Below are 22,332 nucleotides of genomic sequence, written 5' to 3'. Positions count from 1 at the left end.
CTTACTCTCAAATTTCATCTCTCCCCACCCCAATTCATTTTTTTGGTTATCCTTTGCAGATTTTTAAAGGCTTCCCAATCCTCTGGCTTCCCACTAATCTTCACCACTTTATATGCTTTTTCCTTTGCTATTATGCTGTCCCTGATTTCCAATGTCAGCCATTCTTGCCTCAGTATGTTTCTTCTTCTTTGGGATGAATTTCTGCTGTGCCTACAGAATTACCTCAAGAAACTCCTGCCTTTGCTGCTCTACCATCTTCCCCACTAGGTTTCCCTTCCAATAACTCTGGCCAGCTTCTCGCATACTTTTTGCATGGAGAAATGACAGATGGAGTTTAATCCAGGTGAGTGTGAGGTGCTGCGCTTTGGAAGATCAAATGTTAAGGAGAAGTATACAGTTAATGCAGGACTCTGAACAGCATTGATGTACAGAAGGATCTCAGGATTCAAGTTCATAGCTCCCTGAAGATGGCCAAGCAAATAGGTAGGGTGATAAAGAAAGCCTTATGACATGCTTACCTTTATTGTTTGGGGAATGGAGAACACAAGTTAGAATGTCATGTTGCAGCTTTACAAGACTTTGATTAGGCCACACTTGGAGTATTGCATTCAATTCTGGTCGCCACATTATAGGAACTGTATGGAGGCTTTGGACAGGGTGAGGAAGAGGTTTACCAGGATGCTGCCTGGATTAGAGGATATGAGCTATAAGGAGAGGCTAGAAAAATTCAGGTTGTTTTCACTGGAGTGGTGGAGGCTGACGGGAGACTGGATAGAAGTCTATAAATTTATGAGATGGATTAATAAGGTTGACAGTCAGAATCTTTTTTCCTAGAGTTGCAATATCTAAAACTAGGGGGCATGCATTTAAGGTGAGAGGGGAAAAGTTCAAAGGAGATGTGAAGGGCAAGTTTTTTTACACAGAGAGTGGTAGGAGTCTGGAACATGCTGCCAGGGGCGGTGGTGGAGGCAGATATGATAGGGACGTTTAAAAGACTTTTAGATAAATACATGAATATGCAAGGAATGGAGGTATATGGACCAAGGGAAGGCAGAGGGGATTAGTTAAATTTGGCATCGTGTTCGGCACAACATTGTGGGCCAAAGTTCCTGTGCTGTACAGTTTGATGTTCTATTTTCTTTATTGTTACATTTACTCAATTGTAATACCATTACATCTGGATCCAGCTACTCCCTTTCAAACTGCAAGGTGAATTCTGTCATAGTATAGTCACTGACCTCTACGGGTTCCTTCACCTTAAACTCCCTAATCAAGTCTGCCTCATTACACATCACTAAATCCAGAACTGCCTGTTCCCGAAAATTCTCTACCACAAGCTACTCATAGATATTCCATGAATTCCTTTTCTTGAGATCTGTTACCAACCTGATTTTACCCAGTCCACCAGGATATTGGAGTCCCCCATAATTATTGTAATGATGCCTTTCTTACATTGCTTTTCTATCTCCCGATTTACTTCCTTCCACACAACCTGACTTCTGCTAGGGAGCTTGTACACAGTTCCCATCACGGTCTTTTATCCTTCGCAGTTCCTCAACAATGTCTGCTGACTCTATATCATTTCTTGCTATCGATTTAATTTCATTTCTGACTCACAAGGCAAACCATCCCCTCTGCCCATCTGCCTACTGATTCAATAGGACGTGTATCCTTGAATATTTAGTTCCCAGCTCTGATCCCCTTGCAGCCACGTCTCTGTGATAACCACAACATCGTACCTGCCAATTTAACTCGGTGCTACAAGCCCATTTACTTGTTTTGTATACTGCGTGCATTTAAGTACAACACCTTCAGTCCTGCATTGATTGTCCCCTTTCTCATACCTGTCTCCTTATCTGGTGTGCCTGAAGTTAGATACCTGACCATTTCCGTACTCTCTGTCCAATTATTTGCCCTGGAAACTTCAATAACCTCTGCCGAGCCCTCCCTCCCCTTTAACTTTTTCCATAATTTTCCATGCAACTGAACCCCTCTCACCATTGCCTCCTGTATTAACTATTTCTTTCCACCAAACGTGCCTTCTCAACTTGAAATCATGCACAAATTTAGAAATTGTTTTTAATTCCAAATTCCAAATGATTAATTAGATTGTGAACATCTAATGGTCCCAGAACAGATCAAATGGATCATCGCTTCCCATCTTTGTCCACTCACAATAACCACCCTTTCTTCATAATCTCTGCTTTCTGTTTTGAAGTGAGCAATCAGTTCTGCCACATGCATGTCAACACCCAAATTGTTAATCTAATGCTTTAATCTATAATAGGGCCCCCTTTGGAAGGCCTTTTTAATATTTGGATAAATTACAGAGGGATAGCAACAAAACAAGCACTAGGCTTTACTTAAGATGGATAGAATTGAAAAGTAAGGAGTTAGTGTTAAACTTTTATCATACTTTGGTTACATCACACCTGGACTGTTGTGAGCAGTTTGGGATATATTATATCTACTGAAATATCCTTCATAACTGTTAGCTCCTAAAAATATCCATTGATGTTGGTCATGCGCAAAATTCCCTTTTGAAATCTGTGCTGATTATTCATTATCATGTTTCTTATTTTTAGATGTTCTTCTACTCCTTTAGTAAAGATTTTTTACTTTTCCATCATTGATGTAAAGTAGATTAGTCTATAATAATCTGGACATGTTCTATCTTCCTCCAAAAATATAAGAATTGCATTTGAAATCTGCCAGTTTCTTGCCACTACTCCTTTTTCTAATGAATTATTAATATATGCGTTAAAGTTACCTCCTTACTAGACTGTTTTAAAATATGTTGATACAACATGGACTGCAGACTTTATCCTTTTTGTGTTTGTTTAGTTTATTCAGTACATCACTTTTTTTCCATTTTAATTGCACTGTTACCCATCTCATCATTCAATATCATCTCATGTGAACATAAAAATTTGGGAGCAAGAGGAAGCCCCTCAGATGGACCATAATCCAGTCTGCCCCTATTACACCTTTACCCTCTTCTGATCAAGAATCCATCCACCACTGCCTTAAAAATATTCAAAGACTCTCCTTCTGCTGACTTTTAAGAGTTTCAAAGACTCATAATCATCTGCAACAAAAAAATTCTCTTCATCCCTATCTTAAAGGGGCAACCTCATTTTTATGATTGTTTCCTCAAAATATTCAATCCATCTATTCTGTTCAATCACTATCCCATCACAGTGGCCATAGTTTGAATGGCATCCTCCCCATGACCACATCGCACTGTCCATCTTTGACATCATCTATGTTTCTGCTCTGTTCAATAATGTCAACAATCCTATTTTCTCCTAATGTCTGACTGTATGGTACTCTACTTGCCAAGTTTTGCCCTGTTTGAATGCAGTCAGAGGTATACAAGGCAATCTTGAAGTGGGGAAGCACTTACTGATCAGGAGTCCAGTCAAACAGCTAGTGTCGTGCAGCATTCAAACTACTTTCCTAAAAACTAAAAAACAAATAGAACCTACAAACAGGAGTAGGAGGAACATCAGGTGTACACGCTTGTGAGTGAACATCATGAATCTTTATTGTATATACCTTATTACAAGGCATGGTAAATGAGGACATCTTTCTGGAACCTTGCAGATTCAGATTCCAGTTTAATGTAAAAACCAAAAGAACTGCAGCTGCTGTATATCAGAAACAAAACAGAAGTTGCTGGAAAAGTTCATTTTCCACTTGGGAACCCTTCAGCCCTCCGGATCCAATATCAAGTTCAAAACTTTTAGAGCCTGAATTCTCCCATGTCCTAGCCCCCTACCCCACACACCAGGCCTTGTTATCACATAGTCTGCCATTACACATCACCTGTTGTTATCCAGTAACGGTCTCCATTAACAGTTATTCACCCTCCTAGCCAGATTGTTATCTACTCCCTTGTCTGTCCAACTGCTCTTCTCTCTCTTTGGGTTCTATCCCCAATTATCATTTACTCTTTAATCCCTTCCCCAACTCCATCTTCTGCACATAAACCAACATTTTCATAGCTACCATCAGTTCTGAGGAAGGGTCACTGGATCTGAAACGTTAACTCTCATTTCCCTTCACAGTTGCTGCCAGACCTACTGAGCTTTTCCAGCAACTTCTGTTCCAGTACAATGCGTTCTGACGTCACTGTGACATAGTTCATTTTACACATTCTCAGATGCTATTCTTAGAGTAGAGATGTAATTAATTCTTTACTCCACAAAAATCGCTTGTATTCTGCATGGAAACCATTGTTCAATAATGGCACCTGGACTTGATGCATGACTTGGCAAACCAAGAGGAATTTCACTAAGGTTCAGTTTCAACTCTCTCAGCACAAACCATAGCTAATACAGTGATACAGTGAAGTTTACTTTCTAGTTATAGTCAGGTTAAGTATAGATTAAGTTTATTGGGCTAAGTATCAGCAGGCTTGTCTCCAGCTGGATCCGGAATAATTACCGCTTTCAATATAGTGTAACTCACTGGCCCCTTGCTCTCAGTTTGAACTGCCAGCTTATTAAACTTCCTGAGTGTACTTCATGTGCATGTCCTTGGGAATTCAGAGAATTTGGGTACAATGCAGGGAAGTGCCACAGAATATTAATTTTAAGATGGCAAGCGAAACTTTTATTAAGAGGTCAGTGAGTCACATGATTGCTGCCAGCCTTCACTCTCTTTTGTTGTACAATGCCATTTTGTGTGTCCAACATATACAGTCATTGGATATTGTTTGGGTAACATACATTTTCTTAGCAAAATATATTTTTGTCCTCAGAAAATTTTTCGTCATTGTTCTAATATTTCATCGTCTTTTATCATTTGATTTTAGTGGTGGGAAGGTGCTCAATTTGTTTGATAACACTTCCGGGTAGAAAAAAAGAAGATAAAGCAAACCTGCTGATTTTGATTTTGTGCAGTCCGGGTCTCCTTAGCCCCGCCATATCTTTGATGGTTTGCATTGCCCATAATGGGCTTTGCTTGTAAATACTGAATTAGATACATGGGTGTTTTTTTACTGGTGGTGATTACTAGTTAAAAATAAAGCAAAAAAAATGTCATGGTGATTTTGGTGGTGGGAAGGTGCTCAATCATGTGTGATAGCACATCTGGATAAAGAAAAGAAAGCAAACATGCTCCAACTCAATTTTGATTTAGACTCTTCCTTCTCTCCCTACCACCTCCTCACTTTTGATGGTTTGCATTGCCCATAATGGACTTTGCTGGTAAATATCTGATTTACTACATGGGTGATTACTGTTAGTAGTTAAAAAAAGGAAAAAAAAAAATCACAAAAAAAATGTGACGGTGATTTGGTGGTGGGATAGCCATTCAGTTGTGTGTGACAGCACTTCCAGAGTTTAAAAAAAAACAAACCCAGTGGTTCAAATTGACCAAAATGGGCTTTGCATGTTTTTTTTCTTATTCATTCATGGGATGTGGTTGCTGCTGGCTGGCCAGCATTTGTTACCTCTCGAGGAAGTGGAAGGAGTTGCCTTCTTGAACTTCTGCAGTCCATGTGCTATAGGTAGACCCATCATGCCATTAGGGGGGGAATTGCAGGATTTTGACCTAGCAACACTGAAGCAACAGTGATATATTTCCAAGTCAGGATGGTGACTGACTTGGAGAGGAACTTGCAATTGGTGGTGTTCACATGTATCCGCTGCTCTTATCCTTTTAGATGAAAGTGATTGTGAGTTTGGAAAGTGCTGTCTCAGGATCTTTGGTGAATTTCTACAGCGCATTTTGCAAATAATTCACACTGCTGCTACTGGGCATCATTGGTGGAGGAAGTGGATGTTTATTAGTGGTGTCAATCAAGCAGGCTGCTTTGTCCCAGATGGTGTCAAGCATATTTGGTGTTATTAGAGCTACATGCATCCATGCAAGTGGGGAGTATTCCATCACATTCCTGACTTGTGTCTTGTAGATGATAGGCAAGCTTTGGGGAGTTAGGAGATGAGTTACTCACCGCAGTATTCCTAGCCTCTAACCTGCTCTTGTAGCAACTATGTTTATGTGGCGAGTCCTGTTGAGTTTCTGGTCAATGGTAACCCCAAAAATGTTGATACTGGGAAATTCAGTGATGGTAAGACCATCAAATGTCAAGAGGCAGTGGTTAGATTGTCTCTTATTTGGCATTTGTGTGCTGCAAATGTTACTTGCCACATGTCAGTCCTAGTCTTGTTATTGTCCAGATCTTGTTGCATTTGAAATTGGACTACTTCAGTATCTGAGGATTATGAATGATACTGAATGTTTGTACAATTATCGGCAAACATCCCCATTTCTACCTAAAAATGGAGGGAAGATTATTGATGAAGCGCTAAAGATAGTTGGACCTAGGATACAGTCCTGAAGAACTCCTGCAAGATGTTCTGTACTGAGATGACTGACCTCCAACAACCACAACTATCTTCCTATGTGCCAGATATGACACCAACCAAGAGTTTGCCCCCAATTCCCATTGATACAGTTTTGCTAGGGCTCCTTAATGTCACACTTCGTTAAATGTAACTTTAATGTTAAGGGTTGTCACTCTTGCCTCACCTCTGGAATTCAACTCTTTTGAGCATGCTCAAAACAAGGCTGTAATGAGATCAGGAACTGAGTGGCCCTGGCAGAACCCAAACTGGGCGTCACTGAGCAGGTTATTGCTGAACAAGTGTTGCTTGATAACACTGTTGATGACACCTTCCACTGTCCATCACTTCACTGACGTTCAAGAGTAGACTGATAGGGCGGTAACTGGCTGGCTTGGAATTGTCGTGATTTTGATATACAGGACATACCTGGACAATGTTAGGTAGATGCATGTTGTAGTTGTACTGGAACACATTGGCTAGAGAAAGCGGCAAGATCTGGAGCACAAGACTTCAGCACTATTGCTGGAGGTTGTCAGGGTACACAGGCTTTGCAATATCCAGTGTCTCCATCTGTTTCTTGAGGTCATGTGGAATGAACCGAATTGGCTGAAGACTAGTATGTGTGATACTAGGGGCTGCTGGAAGAGACTGAAATGGATCGTCCATTCAGCACTCCTGGTGAAGATTGTTGTGAATGTTTCAGCCTTATCTTTTGCACTTATGTGCTGGGCTCTTCCTTCATTGAGGATGGGGAAATTTGTGAAGCCTCCTCGTCCAGTGGGTGTAAATTTCTAATTGGCTGCATGGGTAATTACTGGTGGTTGTCAATAGTTCAAACTAAAAAAAAGTCACGGTAATTTGGTGGTGGGAAAGTCATTTGGCTGTGTGTGATAACACTTCTGGATAAAATAAATAAATAAAGCTGACACCGAGGAAGCATAGAGATAACAAGGTGTAGAGCTGGATGAACACAGCAGGCCAAGCAGCATCAGAGGAGCAGGAAGGCTGACGTTTCAGGCCTAGACCCTTCTTCAGAAAAAAAAATGAGCTGCCAGAGGGAGTGGTGGAGGCTTGTACAATTACAACATTTAAGAGGCATCTGGATGGCTATATGAATAGATTTATACGAATATACATGATTTCGAGGGATATGGGCCAAATGCTGCCAAATGGGACTAGATTTATTTAGGATATCTGGTTGGCTTGGATGAGTTAGACCAAAGTGTCTGTTTCTGTGCTGTACATCTCTATATACATGATGTGGAGGTGCTGGTGTTGGACTGGGGTGGACAAGGTCAGAAATCACCCACCAGTTTATGGTCCAACAGGCCTGTTGGACAATAACCTGGCGTTGTGTGATTTCTGACCTTCTCTATATACATTAAGACCAAAATCTACATGTCATTTGTTCAAAATCCAAATTTAAAAATAAATGATATTAATAAATCATACACCTTACAATGCTGTTTGAATCACACACATCACATGAAAAAAAATCATTTCGACATGGGAACTGGGGTATGATTAGCTGCCGTTTGAATTGTGTAGCAATAAAAGTTCCAAGTTCCAGTTTGCTGTCTTATAGTGCCCTCTACTGAGACCTTCTTCCTACATTCTACAGTCACTTGTTTCCTTGTTTCATGTGCTACTTCTGTGGACGGAGGAACATGCAGACTAATCATGAAAGTTACTTCTTTCAGATCAGAAATATGAGTATTAAATTTGGACCAGGAACAAACTGTAGATGGAACAAATCATCAAAGCACTAGAAACAGCCTGAAATCCTCCACGTGGCACACACCAGAGACATTAGATTGAAAAGGGAATGAATGATATGTTCAACACATGATTACAGATCACAAGAAAACAACACTCAAATGGAGACTAAACTCCTTCAAGTCTGTGCTGTAGGTAAATAAAAAATACATAGAAGTTACAACACAGAAAACCATCATTTGGCCAACCAGTCAATTTTGGTGCATTTTGTTGTCATGCCCCTTTAGTTATTTTTTGTTTATCCACCGATTTAATTGAATCTTGACGGTTGACTCAGCCCTCATCCTTCCATGGAGGCATGAAGGGTCAAGGAAGTCAGTCAGTTCTGGGAAGTGATCAGATGGAGGCCAGTTTAGCACCCATGAGGCAGAACCCATGGCAGGAGGTCACAGTATGGGATGCTTGGAGGTAGGCTGAACAATTGGGACAATCAAGGTAGGCTAAATGCAGTGCTGGGGTGGAGTGGAAAATAGAACATCAGCAATGTGGGGTGATGGAAGAGAGAAGGGCTGCAATCAGCCCATGGGAGGCTGAAGCATTCTTCGAGGGGTCTGAATGAAAGTGATCCTGCTTCTCCAGGCTAACAAGCAGTGCTGAAAATGATACCTACTTATGGATGCCAAAGCTCCCACTTTTTCTTTGCTGCCAGTTTTCTGCTTCCAAGAAATCTGCACTATGAAACTGCATTTTAAGTCAAGATCAAAGTTGCACTGTGGAAATCTGATTTAAACATAGTAATAATGTGTCTCACCGGGTTAGGTTTTGGGACACATTGAGTATTTGATAGCTTAACCCTGCCCCAACTCCCATCCCCTCTCCTGCCTGTCATCAGAGGTAATGAGTATTTAGGCCATAGCTTCTGTCTCAACTGCAAGCGCTAAAAGTGAATTCCAGAGCCCCTCAGTTCTCTGGGTCTAAATATTTGCCAGAATTGAGAACCTCTCTATCATGGCAAACATTGTCAGAAGTAGCTTGAAATCCTGAAAGTGACACCTATCATTTTGCAGGGACAGGAATGGAATTGGCTCAGGCTTCATGCAATTGTAGTTTATGGAGACAGCTGGTTATTTAAGTCAAAGTTGCCTCAGATCAAAGGTAATGTTGGTGAGGTAGGTGTCTGAAAGGTGGGGTAGAAATTGCATCTTACTTTTGGAGCGGTGAGTTAATCTTTTGGATCTGATCCCAGGATATCTTTGGTGCTGGTAATGTGCTCTTTAGTGGCTTTAAAGTCCCCTTTGAATTGTAAAAATTAGACAGACATATGTGCAAAAAGTCTAGAATCTGTGATGTTTGTCTTTTTAGCTTCTTGTTTTTCTGACCAATGGTTGTACTGTATATAGCTGTAATGTAACTATTTTATTCTTCGTTTCTCTATCCTGTAACTGAGGATTGTACCTCGGTACTCTGTACCTAAGATGAGGCCATGTGTTGGTGACATTGTTACACTGTAACTAACCTTGTAACTGAAGAAGCTGTACCTAGGTAGAATAGAATAGAATAGCCTTTACTGTCATGCACACTCAAAGGAGTGCAGTGAGAAGTTTGCAATGTCGCCTCTTGGCGCCATCTTGGGTACAGGGTACCTAGGTACAGATACTTTAAATGTTGTTACAGAATTAAAATATTGAACAAAATGACTTGCATGGGAATACAGTTTAAAAGTCTGGAATGAGGATAAAATGTGTCCTCAAAGTACTCAAATTATAGTCCTTTCTCATTGAGCCCACCGGCCTTCAGAACACCAGGCCCCCCGCCTCCATTTGCTGGTCTCTGTCCTGGACTCATCTCCAGCACTCGTCCCCCTGGCCGGCCTGGGCTCACTCTGCTTTCGCTCCGGGCTCTGGTTGAGACTCGGCTCCCAGCTTAGCCTGCGCTCCCTATGCCTTGGCTCCAGCATAGGACTGGGTTGGAAGGATTGTTGTTCTGAAATTTTTATTTCTCTGTTTCCTAATTTATTCCTATGATCTGTACGTTGGACTTTTATTTCTTTACTTTTCAGAATTTTTTTCCTAATCTATACCTAGGTACCTTTCACCTAAGATGACATCGTAGGTGGCGACTTGTAAACATTTCACTGTACTCATTTGAGTGCACATAACAATAAAGCTAATTCAATTCAACTCAGCAGGGCAATCTTTTAACTGAGGTCTTACAAAGATGTTATATAGGCTCATCATTTACATACATTACTACCTACTGTCACTTCAAATTCAAACTTTATGATTATTACACTTTTTTAACATTTTTAAACAAGAAGAAGATGAGTTTTATGAATCCTGGATTTTGGCAAGGATGCACTTTCAACCATGTTGATAAACCACAGTCCTTTCTTTAGTATCATACAGCACAGAAACAGACCCTTCGGTCCAACCAGTTCATGCCAAACATAATCCAAACTAAACTAATCCCACCTGCCTGCTCCTGACCCATATCCCTCCAAACCTTCCATATTGATGTACTTATCCAAATGTCTTTTAAACATTGTAATTGTACCCACATCCACCACTTCCTCAGGAAGTTCATTCCACATGCAAACTACCCGCTGCATAAAAAATTTGCCCTTCATGTCTTTTTCAGATTTCTCTCCTCTCACCTTAAAAATGTGTCCCCTAGTCTTGAAATCCCCAATTTTAGGGAAAAGATAACTATCATCAACTCTGTCTATATCTTTCATTATTTTATAAACTTGAATCAGGTTGACTCTCAACCTCCCATGCTCCAGTGAAAAAAGTTCTAGCCTATCCAGCCTTTCTTTATAACTCAAATCTTGAATGCCCAGCAACATCCTGAAAAATCTCTTCCAGAAGAGGCTTCACCAATGTCCTGCACAACCTCAGCATGACTTCCCAACTCCCATACTCAAAGGACTGAGCAATAAAGGCAAGCATGTCAAACCTGTCTATATGTGACGCAAACGTCAAAGAATTATGTACTTGCACTCCTAGGTCGCAAGACCCCATAATTAATTGTATAAGCCCTACTCCACCACTCTCTGTCTCCTGCTGTTACATCAATTATGTATTTAATTGGCAAGATCACCCTGAATCCCATGTCACCTAACTTTACTAATTAGTCTACCATGTGGAACCTTGTCGAAGGCTTGCTAAAAACCAAAATGAACAGTGTCTACTGCACTACCATCAACAATTGTTTTGGTAACTTCCTCAAAAATCCCAATCAAGTGTGTGAGGTTTTCCTCACACAAAACCATGCTGACTATGCCTAATCAACTTTTGCCTCTCTAAATGTCCATAAATCTTATCTTTTATAATCACCTCTAACAATTCACCCACAACCGAAGTCAGTTCTATAGTTCCCTAATTTCTCCTTATAACCTTTCTTAAACAAAGGTACAACATTAGCAACCCTCCAGACATCAGGCGCCTCACCTGTAGTTATAGATGATGCAAATATTTCTGCAAAGGGTCTCACAATTTCCTCCCTTACTTTGCACAATATTCTGGGATACATTAGGTCAAGTCCCAGGGATTTATCCACTTTTACAATCTCTAAGACCTCCTGAACTTTCTCTTCTGTAATGTGAGCTGTTTTTAAAACATCAAAGTTTATTTCTCTGCATTCTCTAGACTCCATTTCTTTCTCCACAGTAAAGACTGATGCAAAATATTCATTTAGTATCTCTCCCATCTCCTGAGGTTCAATATAAAATGACCTCCTTGATCTTTAACAGGCCCTATCCTCTCTCTAGATACCTTCTTGCTCTTAATGCATTTGTAGAATTCTTTGGATTATCCTTAACCTTATCTGCCAATGCTATCTCATTTCCCCCCTTTGCCTTCCTGATTTCTTTCTTAAGAATGTCCCTACACTCTTTATATTGATTAAGAGATTCAATTGAATCAAGTTGTCTACATCTAAAGTAAGATTCTGTTTTATTCTTGACTAGAACCTCAATATCTTTACTCATCAATTGTTTCTTAATCTTACCAGCCTTACCTTTCACTCTAACAAGAACACAATGTCTTTAAACTTTCGCCACCACACTCTTGAAAGCCTCACACTTGTCAGACATACTTTTACCTGCAAACTGCCTACTCCAATCAACTTTTGAAAGTTCTTATCTCATACCATTAAAATTTGCCTTGCTCCAATGAAAAAGTTTAACTTTTATGGAAGGCCTCTCCTTTTCTATAATCATTTTGAAACTGATAGAATTATGATTACTAGACCCAAAGTATTCTCCCACATTTACTGGCCCTGCCTTATTTCCCAAAAGAAGGTCTAGTTTTGCTCCTTCTCTAGTAGGAGCATCCACATATTGATAAAGAAAATTTTCTTGCACACATTTGACAAATTTTTCACCATCGAAACCTTTAACACTATGGTAGCCCCAGTCAATGTTTGGAAAATTAAAATCCCCATTCTTACAACCCTATTCTGCTTACACATATCTGAGATCTCCCAACATACTTGTTTCTCATTTTCCCTCTTACTATTGGGGGATCTATAGTACAATCCCATCAAGGTGATCTTTCCTTTTTTTTATTTCTAATTTCTACCCACATATTTTCACTATATGATTTTTCAGAAATATCTTCTCCAGTTACAGCAGTAATCTATTTGTTAATCAAATACACCACCCAGCTCCTCCCCCATCCCTCTTTCTTGCCTCCTTTTCTATCCTTCCTATTGCATCTAAAACCCAGAACCTAGAGCTGCCATCTTGTCCATCTCTCAGCCATGATGTCCAAATCCCATGTTCTTGAACATGCCCTAAGTTCATCAGCTTTATCTGTAAGACTCCTTGCATTGAAATAAATGCAATTTAGTTCTTCAGAGTTATTACAAACTGTGACTCTCTCTTGTCTTTCTTTTCTAACTGACGTGCTCTCTTCACTTTCAGAACCTTCCCCGTCAATCCCTCATTTTATGCTGCTACTTAGAATTCCTCCACTACTCCTCTCTGTCAGTATAACGTCTCCCTTAATGGAACGAGCAAACCTCCCTGCTAAGATATTGGTCCCTCTCTAGTTCGGGTTAGATTCATCCTTTTTGAACGTGTCTTTTCTATTCCAAAAGATATTCCAATTGTCCAAAACCCTGAATCCCTGAACAATAACCAGCTCTTCAGCCATTGATTTATCTCCTTTATCCTTTTGTTCCTTCCCTTGTTTGAGTTTGGCATTGGGAGTAAACCAGAGATTACTACTTTTATTTATTTCCCAGCTACCTTCTCCCTCCCCATTTCGGAAGAAGGGTCCTGACACAAAACATTAACTTTCCTGCTCCTCTGATGCTGCCTGGCCTGCTGTGTTCCTCCAGCTCCATACTGCGTTTTCTCTGACTCCAGCATCTGCAGTTCTTGCTATCTCTGACTACTTTTAGAGTTCTACTTTTTAATCTTCAACCTAACCTCTTGAATTCACTTTGTACTGCTTTAATCTTTTCCCCACAAATGTCATTCCTACCAATGTCTACAATAATTTCTGGCTTGCCAATCTCACTTTTAAAAATATGCTTGAAACATTTAGAACTGTCCTTAATTCTAGCACCAAGAAAGCAACAAACCAAGTAAATTTACACTCACTGCCACAGAATCTCCCGTCTATGTCCCTGACAGGAGAGTCCCCTAGAACAATAATTCTACTAAATCTTGTCAAATGCTGCCTAACATAAGAATCATTCCAACTGTCCAATAACTGACAGCCCCTTCCATTTTCCTTGGAGAGACTAACCCCTTCAACAGTTCCAAAATACTGAATATCTATTTGATAGAGGAATAGCCACTGGAGACTTTTGAATATCTTCTTACGTTTCCCAACAGTCACCCATCTATCTACCTGATCCTGCTGTGTAATAACTTTTCTAAATCTACTAGCCATCTCACTCTGTACCTCATGTATGTTCTTAATAACATTGAGCCTAAAAGAAAGGAACCTTCAATAACACCTGATATATAAAATAAACTACTTTTCATTACCTACAGAAAAAAATGTTAAAACAGGCAAAATTTTTAAAAAAATACATATCAAACATATAAAACTTAAATAAAATCAACCACTTAGCTGATCCTTCTGGAGACAGTTTCTGTACATTTTATTTAGTATGTTTCGGAATTTTCATGCATATATATTACTGACTAGATACATTTCAGAACTGCTTGTATGTTGCTCCAACTGTATCTATTAACTTTAGGAAATAAACTTTAGGAAAAACATCAACTTGTCTCAGCATAATTCCATTTCCTGCATAATATAGTCAATGGCTTCTTTAAAGGAAAATCAGTGGAATGTTTTTATGGTGATTTCACATTCATTGGAAGTAGACGTGGGAATGCAATCCTGATATGTACTGTCCAGAAGAATGGTGGTTCAATCCAAACTTTCAAAAGGGAACTGGATAAGTACTTGAAATTAAATATTTTAAGAGTTATCAGAAAAAGAGCTAGCAAGTAGGTTGAATTAGATAGATCTTTCAAACAGCTGGTACAGACATAATGGTTTGGATGGCCACCTTTTGTGCTATTGTGATTCTCTGATTTCACACATGAACTTTAGCAGTTTTCTGAGATAAAAGAGATACCATTCACTCCTATTGTGGGACAGGCTGCAAAGCAGGGATGTAGAACATGGATGAATATTCTTCTTAGTATATCATACCATCCAGTGCAACATTGAAGAGTATGCAATTAATTTGCTTTATTATGGTGATCAGTAATGTAATTCAGGAACTATTTTAATGTACCCTCTATTTATTTAATGCAATGGTTCATGAAGATGAGTAGACCATTTAATATTTTCTTTGCTGTTTGTCTTTCAGAACAACAAAATTCTGATGAAATGGAACAGTTGTACAAATCCTTAGAGCAAGCCAGTCTTTCACCTATTGGAAAACGTCGGCCTTCATCAAGAAAGGATTACAGGAGATCATTTATAAAACGTAGCAATAATCCTGTTGTCAATGAAAGATTGCACAAATTCAGAACTTTGAACAGTACTTTGAAGGTATAAATATATCAGTTTGTGTTGGTATCTTTTGATAAAACATAATTGCTTATGAGGTACGTGGTGGTGTAGTGTTAATATGACATAAACCCAGGCTAACGTTTGACGGTGTGGGTTCAAATCCCAGTAGTACTGTGGAATTAAAAATTTAATTACTCAGCTTGTTATTATTTATTAATTAATATAAAATTGGTCTCAGCGACGGTGACCATGAAATGATCATTGGTTGTTGTAAAAAATCATCCATTTCAGTAACGTCTTTTAGGGAACAAAATCTGCAGTTCCTACCTGGTCTGGTCTGGCCTGCCTGTGTCTTGACACCTACAGCAATGTGGTTGAACTTAATTGTGTTCTGAACTCAGTTCAAGGACAGTAAAGGATGGGTAACAATTGCTGGTCCTGTCAGTAATACCCATATCCCATAAAAGAATAATGATTAAAAAAACACTACATAACTAGCTAAATGATGAGATTTTTTAAAAATGGAACATCCAAGTGTGATCATAAAATGTAAGTTTCATAACCTAATCAAGATCCTCCATGCAAAATTCAAAATTTACATTTTGAAGTGTGGTAGATTTTTGCATTTTAACAGATCATGACCAACATAATAGGAGAGCAATCAAGCAACAACAATTAATTTTAAATCTGAATTCTGAAATGATTTTATTTATTTAAAATATATCAATGCTTCATCTAACTAACAATTGTTTGTATTTATAGCTTTCTCAGTTTTTTAAGGTGTAGTTCCAAACATGTTGGCCCTCTATCGAAGAATTTCATCATGAACTCTATTGTGGGTACTCATTGAATTTTTATGACATGTCTTAGTTACAAGCAGTGAATTGCTAGGGAGCCCCTCTCAAACCAAGCATGAGGCTTATTTTTTAACAGGACATTATGTTCCATTTGTACATACTAAAATAAACGCTTGACATTCGAAAATAGGAAATCATAACCAGAAGCAATTCTACATTTAGTGTTAGATAATGTCTATTAAGTGTGTTCAAATGGTCAACATTTGTTTCCTAACAAGAGCAGGGAAAGGCTGACCTGCCATTTTTAGACTATTCTCGCCCTCATTAAAAATGCCCAAGCATGGACATCCCCAGAACAACTTCTGACAGTGTTTCCAAGCTTATTGTCTCTTGCTGAGCTCTTATCTTGATATTTTGTTTTCCTTTGAGCATGTGCAATTAAATGGATTAAATCTGCAATTACTTTTAGCTAACAGATGTGTCCCTTCTATCATCATATACTGACAAGGCTATGCTTGCTGGTTTTCCATGCACAAAGTGGGTATCATCCAGTTGTTTTTAAAGTGAACCTGGAAACCAGTAACAATATCTTCCCCCTGAATGATTCCTCCCCATCTGGCTACATCTTCCAGCATTTGCCTTGTCAAGATCATTACAGTATTGGGTTAGGTGCTTCACTTCCTCCTCCTTGAAGCATAACAACATAAGAAATAGGAGCAGGAGTAAGCCACTCAACCTTTTGAGCCTATTTCACCATTCATTGAAATTATGGATAATCTTTCACCATAACACCACTTATCCTCTCCAAATCCCCTTGAAGCATAGATAACACAATGTGGAGCTTTCTGAAGAAGGGTCCTGACCCGAAACGTCAACTTCCCTGCTCCTCTGATGCTGCCTGGCCTGCTGTATTCCTCCAGCTCCACACTGTGTTATCTCTGACTTTGGCATCTGCAGTTCTTGTGATCTCCCCTTGAAGCATATTTGTATGCTCACCATGCAGATACCCAATTAGTTTTGTGTCATTTGAAGACTTGAAACAATTACATTTAATCCTACATTTAAATCATTGGTATAGATTGTAAATAGCCAGAGCCCATGTAGCATACCAATAGTCACAGCCGGCCAACTTGAAAATGATGATTTATTCCTACTCAATGTTTTATGTCCTTTGACCAATTTTCAATATGCCAGTGTATTCCGCCTAACCTCATGTGCTCTAATTTTATTTACCAACCTCTTGTGTGGGACCTTATCAAAAGCCTTCTGAAAATCTAAATGCATCACTTCTGCTGGCTACTCTTTGTCCACTCTGCTAGGCCTTTCTCAAAGTTTGCTTCAGTGTCTGAGGAATTGTAAACAGTGCTGAACTGTTTGTAAGCAACAACAAAGACTACCTGAGGAAGTTCTGTAGTGACGTCCTAGGATTGGATGATTGCCCTCCAACCACCACAACCATCTTTCATAAGTGTGATTCCAACCATTGGAGTGTTTTCCCCCATTTTCCATTGACTTCGATTTTGCTTGGGATCCTCAAATGCCATATTGATCAAATGCTGCCTTGATTTCAAGGTAGTCACCTCGGTTTTTGAGTTCAGCTGTTTTGATGTGTTCCAATCAAGGTTGTAATGAGGTCAAGAGCTGAATATTTCTGATGATACCTAAATGGAGCATCAGTGGGCAGGCAATTGCTGACAAGTGTTGCTTGATAGCACTGTCAGAACACTTTCCATCACTTTGTTGATGATTGACAGTAGACCAATGGAGCAGTATTAGGTGGATTTGTGCTGCTTTTTATGGACAGAAAATGCCTAGACAATTTTCAGTATTGCTAAGTAGATGCCAATATTATAGCTGTACTGGAACAACTTTGACTAGGGGCATGGCAAATTATGGAGTGTAAGTGTTCAATCCTAATAGTTGATAAGATTGACCACCACTTCTCTGAACTCCTCCCTGTTGCTAAATGATCAGACTGCTTATCCAACATTCCAATTCTGGAGAAACAAAAGTTCCCACCAACTAAATATTGGGAAGTCATTGTTTATAGTTGACAACCGAACTCCATTCCCTAGCTACTGGCTCCATTGTTTTCAGGTAACAAACTGAGATTTAGCCAGTCTGTTCACTACTTTGATTCCGAAATGATCTTTGGACCATATTTTTATGCTATCACTAAGACTACTTGTTTCCACCTCCTTAACACTGCCTGACTTCACCTCTGTTACAATTGTTTGATAGCTGCACACAGAGGGAGGCAAACATTAGGGATATTGATTCAGGAGGGACAAAGGTATCATCATGACCCAATGCCATGTGTGAGCATTGTGCCCCCTACTTACAGGTGGTGCAGTAGGCTGTCAGCACATAGGTCCATCCATGGAGCCTCAGCTGTGGCCATGAAGTGATGCTGGATCATGTAACAACCTGTTTAGTGCCTACACAAAGAGGCTAACAACCATATGAGATTAACATCAGGAATATTTATACAGAAACTGAGAGTGGCATGCTAACCTTTTTCACTTGTGCCATCAAGGTGTCCTCCTCTTCCTCTTCGTCTTCCTCTCCTTCCAACTATGACTTTGTGCACTCCCTGATTCTACAGCTCCAGTGAAGAGAACTTGCTCTCATGTGGAGTCTTTTGACCCTGATAAGTTTGATGGGGCGACCCTGCGAATGTTTCTGCATTCCTGCAGCCGTGGTCTGAGTCGTCTCCTGTGAGGGCCAGGATTCTCTTCTTGTAGGGGGTGAAGGCAGAGATTTTGAGCATCCTTCCACTTATATAGGTTCTCTCTGCCCTGCTATGGTCTGTCTTCTCCTGCAATGAGAAAAATGAGTCTAATGAGTGAGATGACAGTGGGTAGCATAGCTGTTAATGCTGATGCATATGGTGGAAAGATGGTGAGGTGCACCTACGGATTGAGGCAGCCCAAAGAGTTTGCAGGGTTAGTGATATGGGAGTTTGTGGGGGAGGGGGAGTGTAGGGTAATGAGGTGGAGTGAGGGACTGTGTTGCACGTAATAATGAGTGGCAGAGCATTAGTCTTGGTGGGAGATGGTGCAGTAACAGAGATAGAGTGAGTGTGAGATAGCAAAGAGAAGAGTGTGGCACTTACCCTGGTGGAGCAGAGAAGATCATTAACCTTCCTTTTGCATTGTTGGCCATTCCTCCGCACTCTATAAATGGCAGTCCCACCTGGGTGGTGACCTCAGAAGAGGCTGGCAGGGTCTGATGGTGCAGCCTCCTCTGTCAGTCGTCCAGAAAGAGGACTTCTATGTACCACCCTGTCTACCAGGACCTCCAGGTCACTGTTGGAGAATCATGGTGCTATCTTCCCCTTCACCAATATTTTTAGATTCTGTCTAGGAGCAGGGAAGCTCTGGAATGCCAAGGCTCAACCAAGTGTACAACAGGCTTTTAAAGGTGCTGTGGGTGTAAGGGATGCAGGTGTTTTGATTTGGTATCAACTGACGACAGATACATCATTGCTGCCGGGTAAGTAATTCATGAGGAGAGTTTGATAAGTCAGGGTGAGAAATTTCATTAAGCTTCATGGCAAAAAGTCTTCCAGAAAGCTCAACAGAACTCTGACTTAGCCAAAAGAAACGGAGGATTTAGATCATGATGTCAATTTTATTGATAGAAACACTGAATCATAAAAAAAGGAGCCCAAGAGTAGACCATTCAACCCTTCGAGCTTGCTCATGACTGATCATGGAGCTCAATGACCTAATTCCACCCCTTCCCCATATCCCTTAATTCTTCAGCCACAGGGCTTGATTAACCTGCTCCTTAAAAACACAATGTTTTGACCTCAGCCAACTTTCTGCGAATTCCACAGGCTCACCACTCTCTAGGTGAAGAAATTTCTCATCATCTCAGTCCCAAGAGATTTACACCCTTATCTTTAAACTATGCCCCCACCCCTATCCCACACTGGTTCTGGACTCCCACACCATTGGGAACATCTTTCCTGCACCTAAGCTGTCGAGACGTGTTAGAATTTTATAGGTTTCTATGACGTCCCCTTTATTTTTCTAAACTCCAATGAATACAATCCTAACCAATTCAACCTCCCCTCATGCATCAGTCCTCTATCCCAGGAATAATTTGGTAAAACTTCACTGCACTCCCTCTATTGCGAGAACAGATAAGGAGAACAAACTACACAATATTTAAGGTGTGGCCTCACCAATGTCCTGTATAGTTGCAGCAAGACATCCTTGACCCTGTGCTCAAATCCTCTTGCTATGAAAGTCAACATGCAGCATACTTTTAGCAACTAGTGCACGAGGACACCACAGCCTTGTTAAATATTCTCCTCTCTCAATTTACAACCATTCAAATAATAATCTGCCTGCCTATGTTTGCTACCAAAGTAGATAACCTCAAATTTATACTACATCTCCCATGCATTTTCCCACTCACTCAACCTGTCCAAATCACACTGCCATATCTCGGCATCCTCCTCACAGCTCACCCTTCCACTCAGCTTTGTGTTATCTGTAAATTTTGAGATATTACAGTTATCTTCCTCATCTAAATCATTCACACATATATGAGGAGCTGGGATCTACCCAGTAATTCTACCAATGCTTTCCACGTGCTCTGCTATAAAATCCTTGATGACAGATTCTAGCATCTTCCACTACCACGACTGGACTCACTAGTCTATAAATCCCTGTTTTCTCTCTACCTGCCTTTTAAAATTATCTACTCTCCAATCTGTAAGAACTGTTCCAGAGTCTAAAGAATCTACAAAGATGAACATCAATGCATCGACTATTGCTAGGACAACTGACTCAAGTACTCTGCAATGTAGATTATCAGGTCCTGGGGATTTGTCAGTCTTCAAACCCATCAATTTCTCCAACACCTTTTCTCTACGCCTTTGATATTAAACTCCATAATATGTGCTGAACTAGTGGATGGGTTTTCTAAATGAGTTGTCCATTTACAAAGGGATGTTTTGTCTATAGGGGTTACCTTTCTACTGTTACTAACCCATAAGCAAGGACTGGCGTCCTTCCATATTGAATTCTTTTATGGATTTCATGAGAACTACAATGGCCAGGTAAAATCTGAGATGTATTCAGCAGGTTTGGCCTTTCACTCATACTACTTATCAAACTGTTTTGAAAAGGACAGCTCTGCCTTCTTCAGGAATTAAATTTTATTCAAATGTAAGAAAATCCACGTCAAACCTTGAAGGGGAACACAATTACAGGATCTGGTATAATAGTGGTAAATTATTTTTACAGTGGTTAAAAATGGCTGTCTGGATCATGGCAGTTATGGCTGATTTTTCTTCCTTTCCTCTCCATTAACTAGTCCAAAGAAGCAGACTTGGCCATCATAAACCAACTCTTGGAAAGTTCGGACTTAACCTCAGAGAACTTCAGACAGTGGAAGGAAGATTACTCGTTGTTGATGCAGGATATCTGTAAAGCATACCAAGCTAAAACCTATTCGGAAAATAGAAATAATGCTGCAGAGGATCAGCCATCATCCTATATAGAAACAGACATTTAAGAGTTGAGAATGACTTCACCAAATATGGTACTTAATAGTCTTAGCCAAACTTTACAGCTTAATGAAGGACTAAGAGACATTGGATTTCCAATCCACTGATACTTTGAGCACAGTGAAGGCCATCAACTGATTAATAGTGTTTGTTGTGTTTAGAAGTAGACATGTAAAGTCCTTTTTGTCTACAGTATAGGACTTACAAATGATTATTTAACTTATGCGCTATTGCACTGATGGTTGTCAGTTACTGTTTTATTTGTAAGTATAAAAGATTCACAGGTGTGTGGTTGAGGACATTCTCCAGGTAAAAATACAATTGTGCACGCATTCATATATTCTATTTTTGTGATATTCTATTTATTCTGCATTCAGTGTTGGCCTTCAAGTGGTCACAGCTATTGAAATTTGTTTTCACACAACATAATAGTTGGTATGTGTGAAATTTCATTGAAGGAGTTGTGAAGGTACTGATGTTTTCTCAACTAAAGACCAATTCATATGTTCGATTCATTAGTTCTTGAAGAAAGCAAACTTTGTAGTTTGTACAGATGTGAACAAAGCTTACATTTACATTATATTTTAATTGTACTAATCAGAGCTATGTCATAAAACAGAATAAACTCAAGAAAATGTACTTTTTCTGGCTAGTTTCCATGTTCTGTCTGTTCTGTCTCCATATAAACCAACAAAGAGTCCACTAGAGCTAGAGAAAATGTCCACTCACCCCTTTTCCCAGCAACATTGGACACACAGGCTGTGCGTACTCATCCCCTTTTCCTGAATGTGTGTATTCACATCCTTTCCCAACAGAGCTAGACTGTGCTCGGCTGTGTGCACTGTGCAGTTGTGCTGTTATAAAAGTGATGAGAATATATTTGCCTCAGAGATAGTAGGAACTGCAGAAGCTGGAGAATCTGAGATAACAAGGTGTGGAGCTGGATGAACACA

The 22,332-nt window shown here is 39.8% G+C and overlaps 1 protein-coding gene across 6 annotated transcripts in view; it reads left to right on the top strand.

Moving 5' to 3' along the window:
* The window catches only part of ipcef1 (interaction protein for cytohesin exchange factors 1), a 162,926-nt gene extending 140,908 nt beyond the window's left edge, over positions 1-22,018 (top strand). For all 6 annotated transcript variants that reach the window (XM_048600998.1, XM_048600997.1, XM_048601001.1 and 3 more), the window contains 2 exons: positions 14,913-15,097; positions 21,187-22,018. In XM_048600998.1, coding sequence (XP_048456955.1) covers positions 14,913-15,097; positions 21,187-21,387 — 386 coding nt within the window. In that variant the 3' untranslated portion in view covers positions 21,388-22,018. The remainder of the gene's footprint in view (positions 1-14,912; positions 15,098-21,186) is intronic.
* The last annotated feature ends 314 nt before the right edge of the window (positions 22,019-22,332 follow it).

The sequence above is a fragment of the Rhincodon typus genome, chromosome 9, assembly GCF_021869965.1.
Source record: "Rhincodon typus isolate 14 chromosome 9, sRhiTyp1.1, whole genome shotgun sequence".
Taxonomy (NCBI): domain Eukaryota; kingdom Metazoa; phylum Chordata; class Chondrichthyes; order Orectolobiformes; family Rhincodontidae; genus Rhincodon; species Rhincodon typus.
This window is presented reverse-complemented; position numbering and strand designations above follow the sequence as displayed.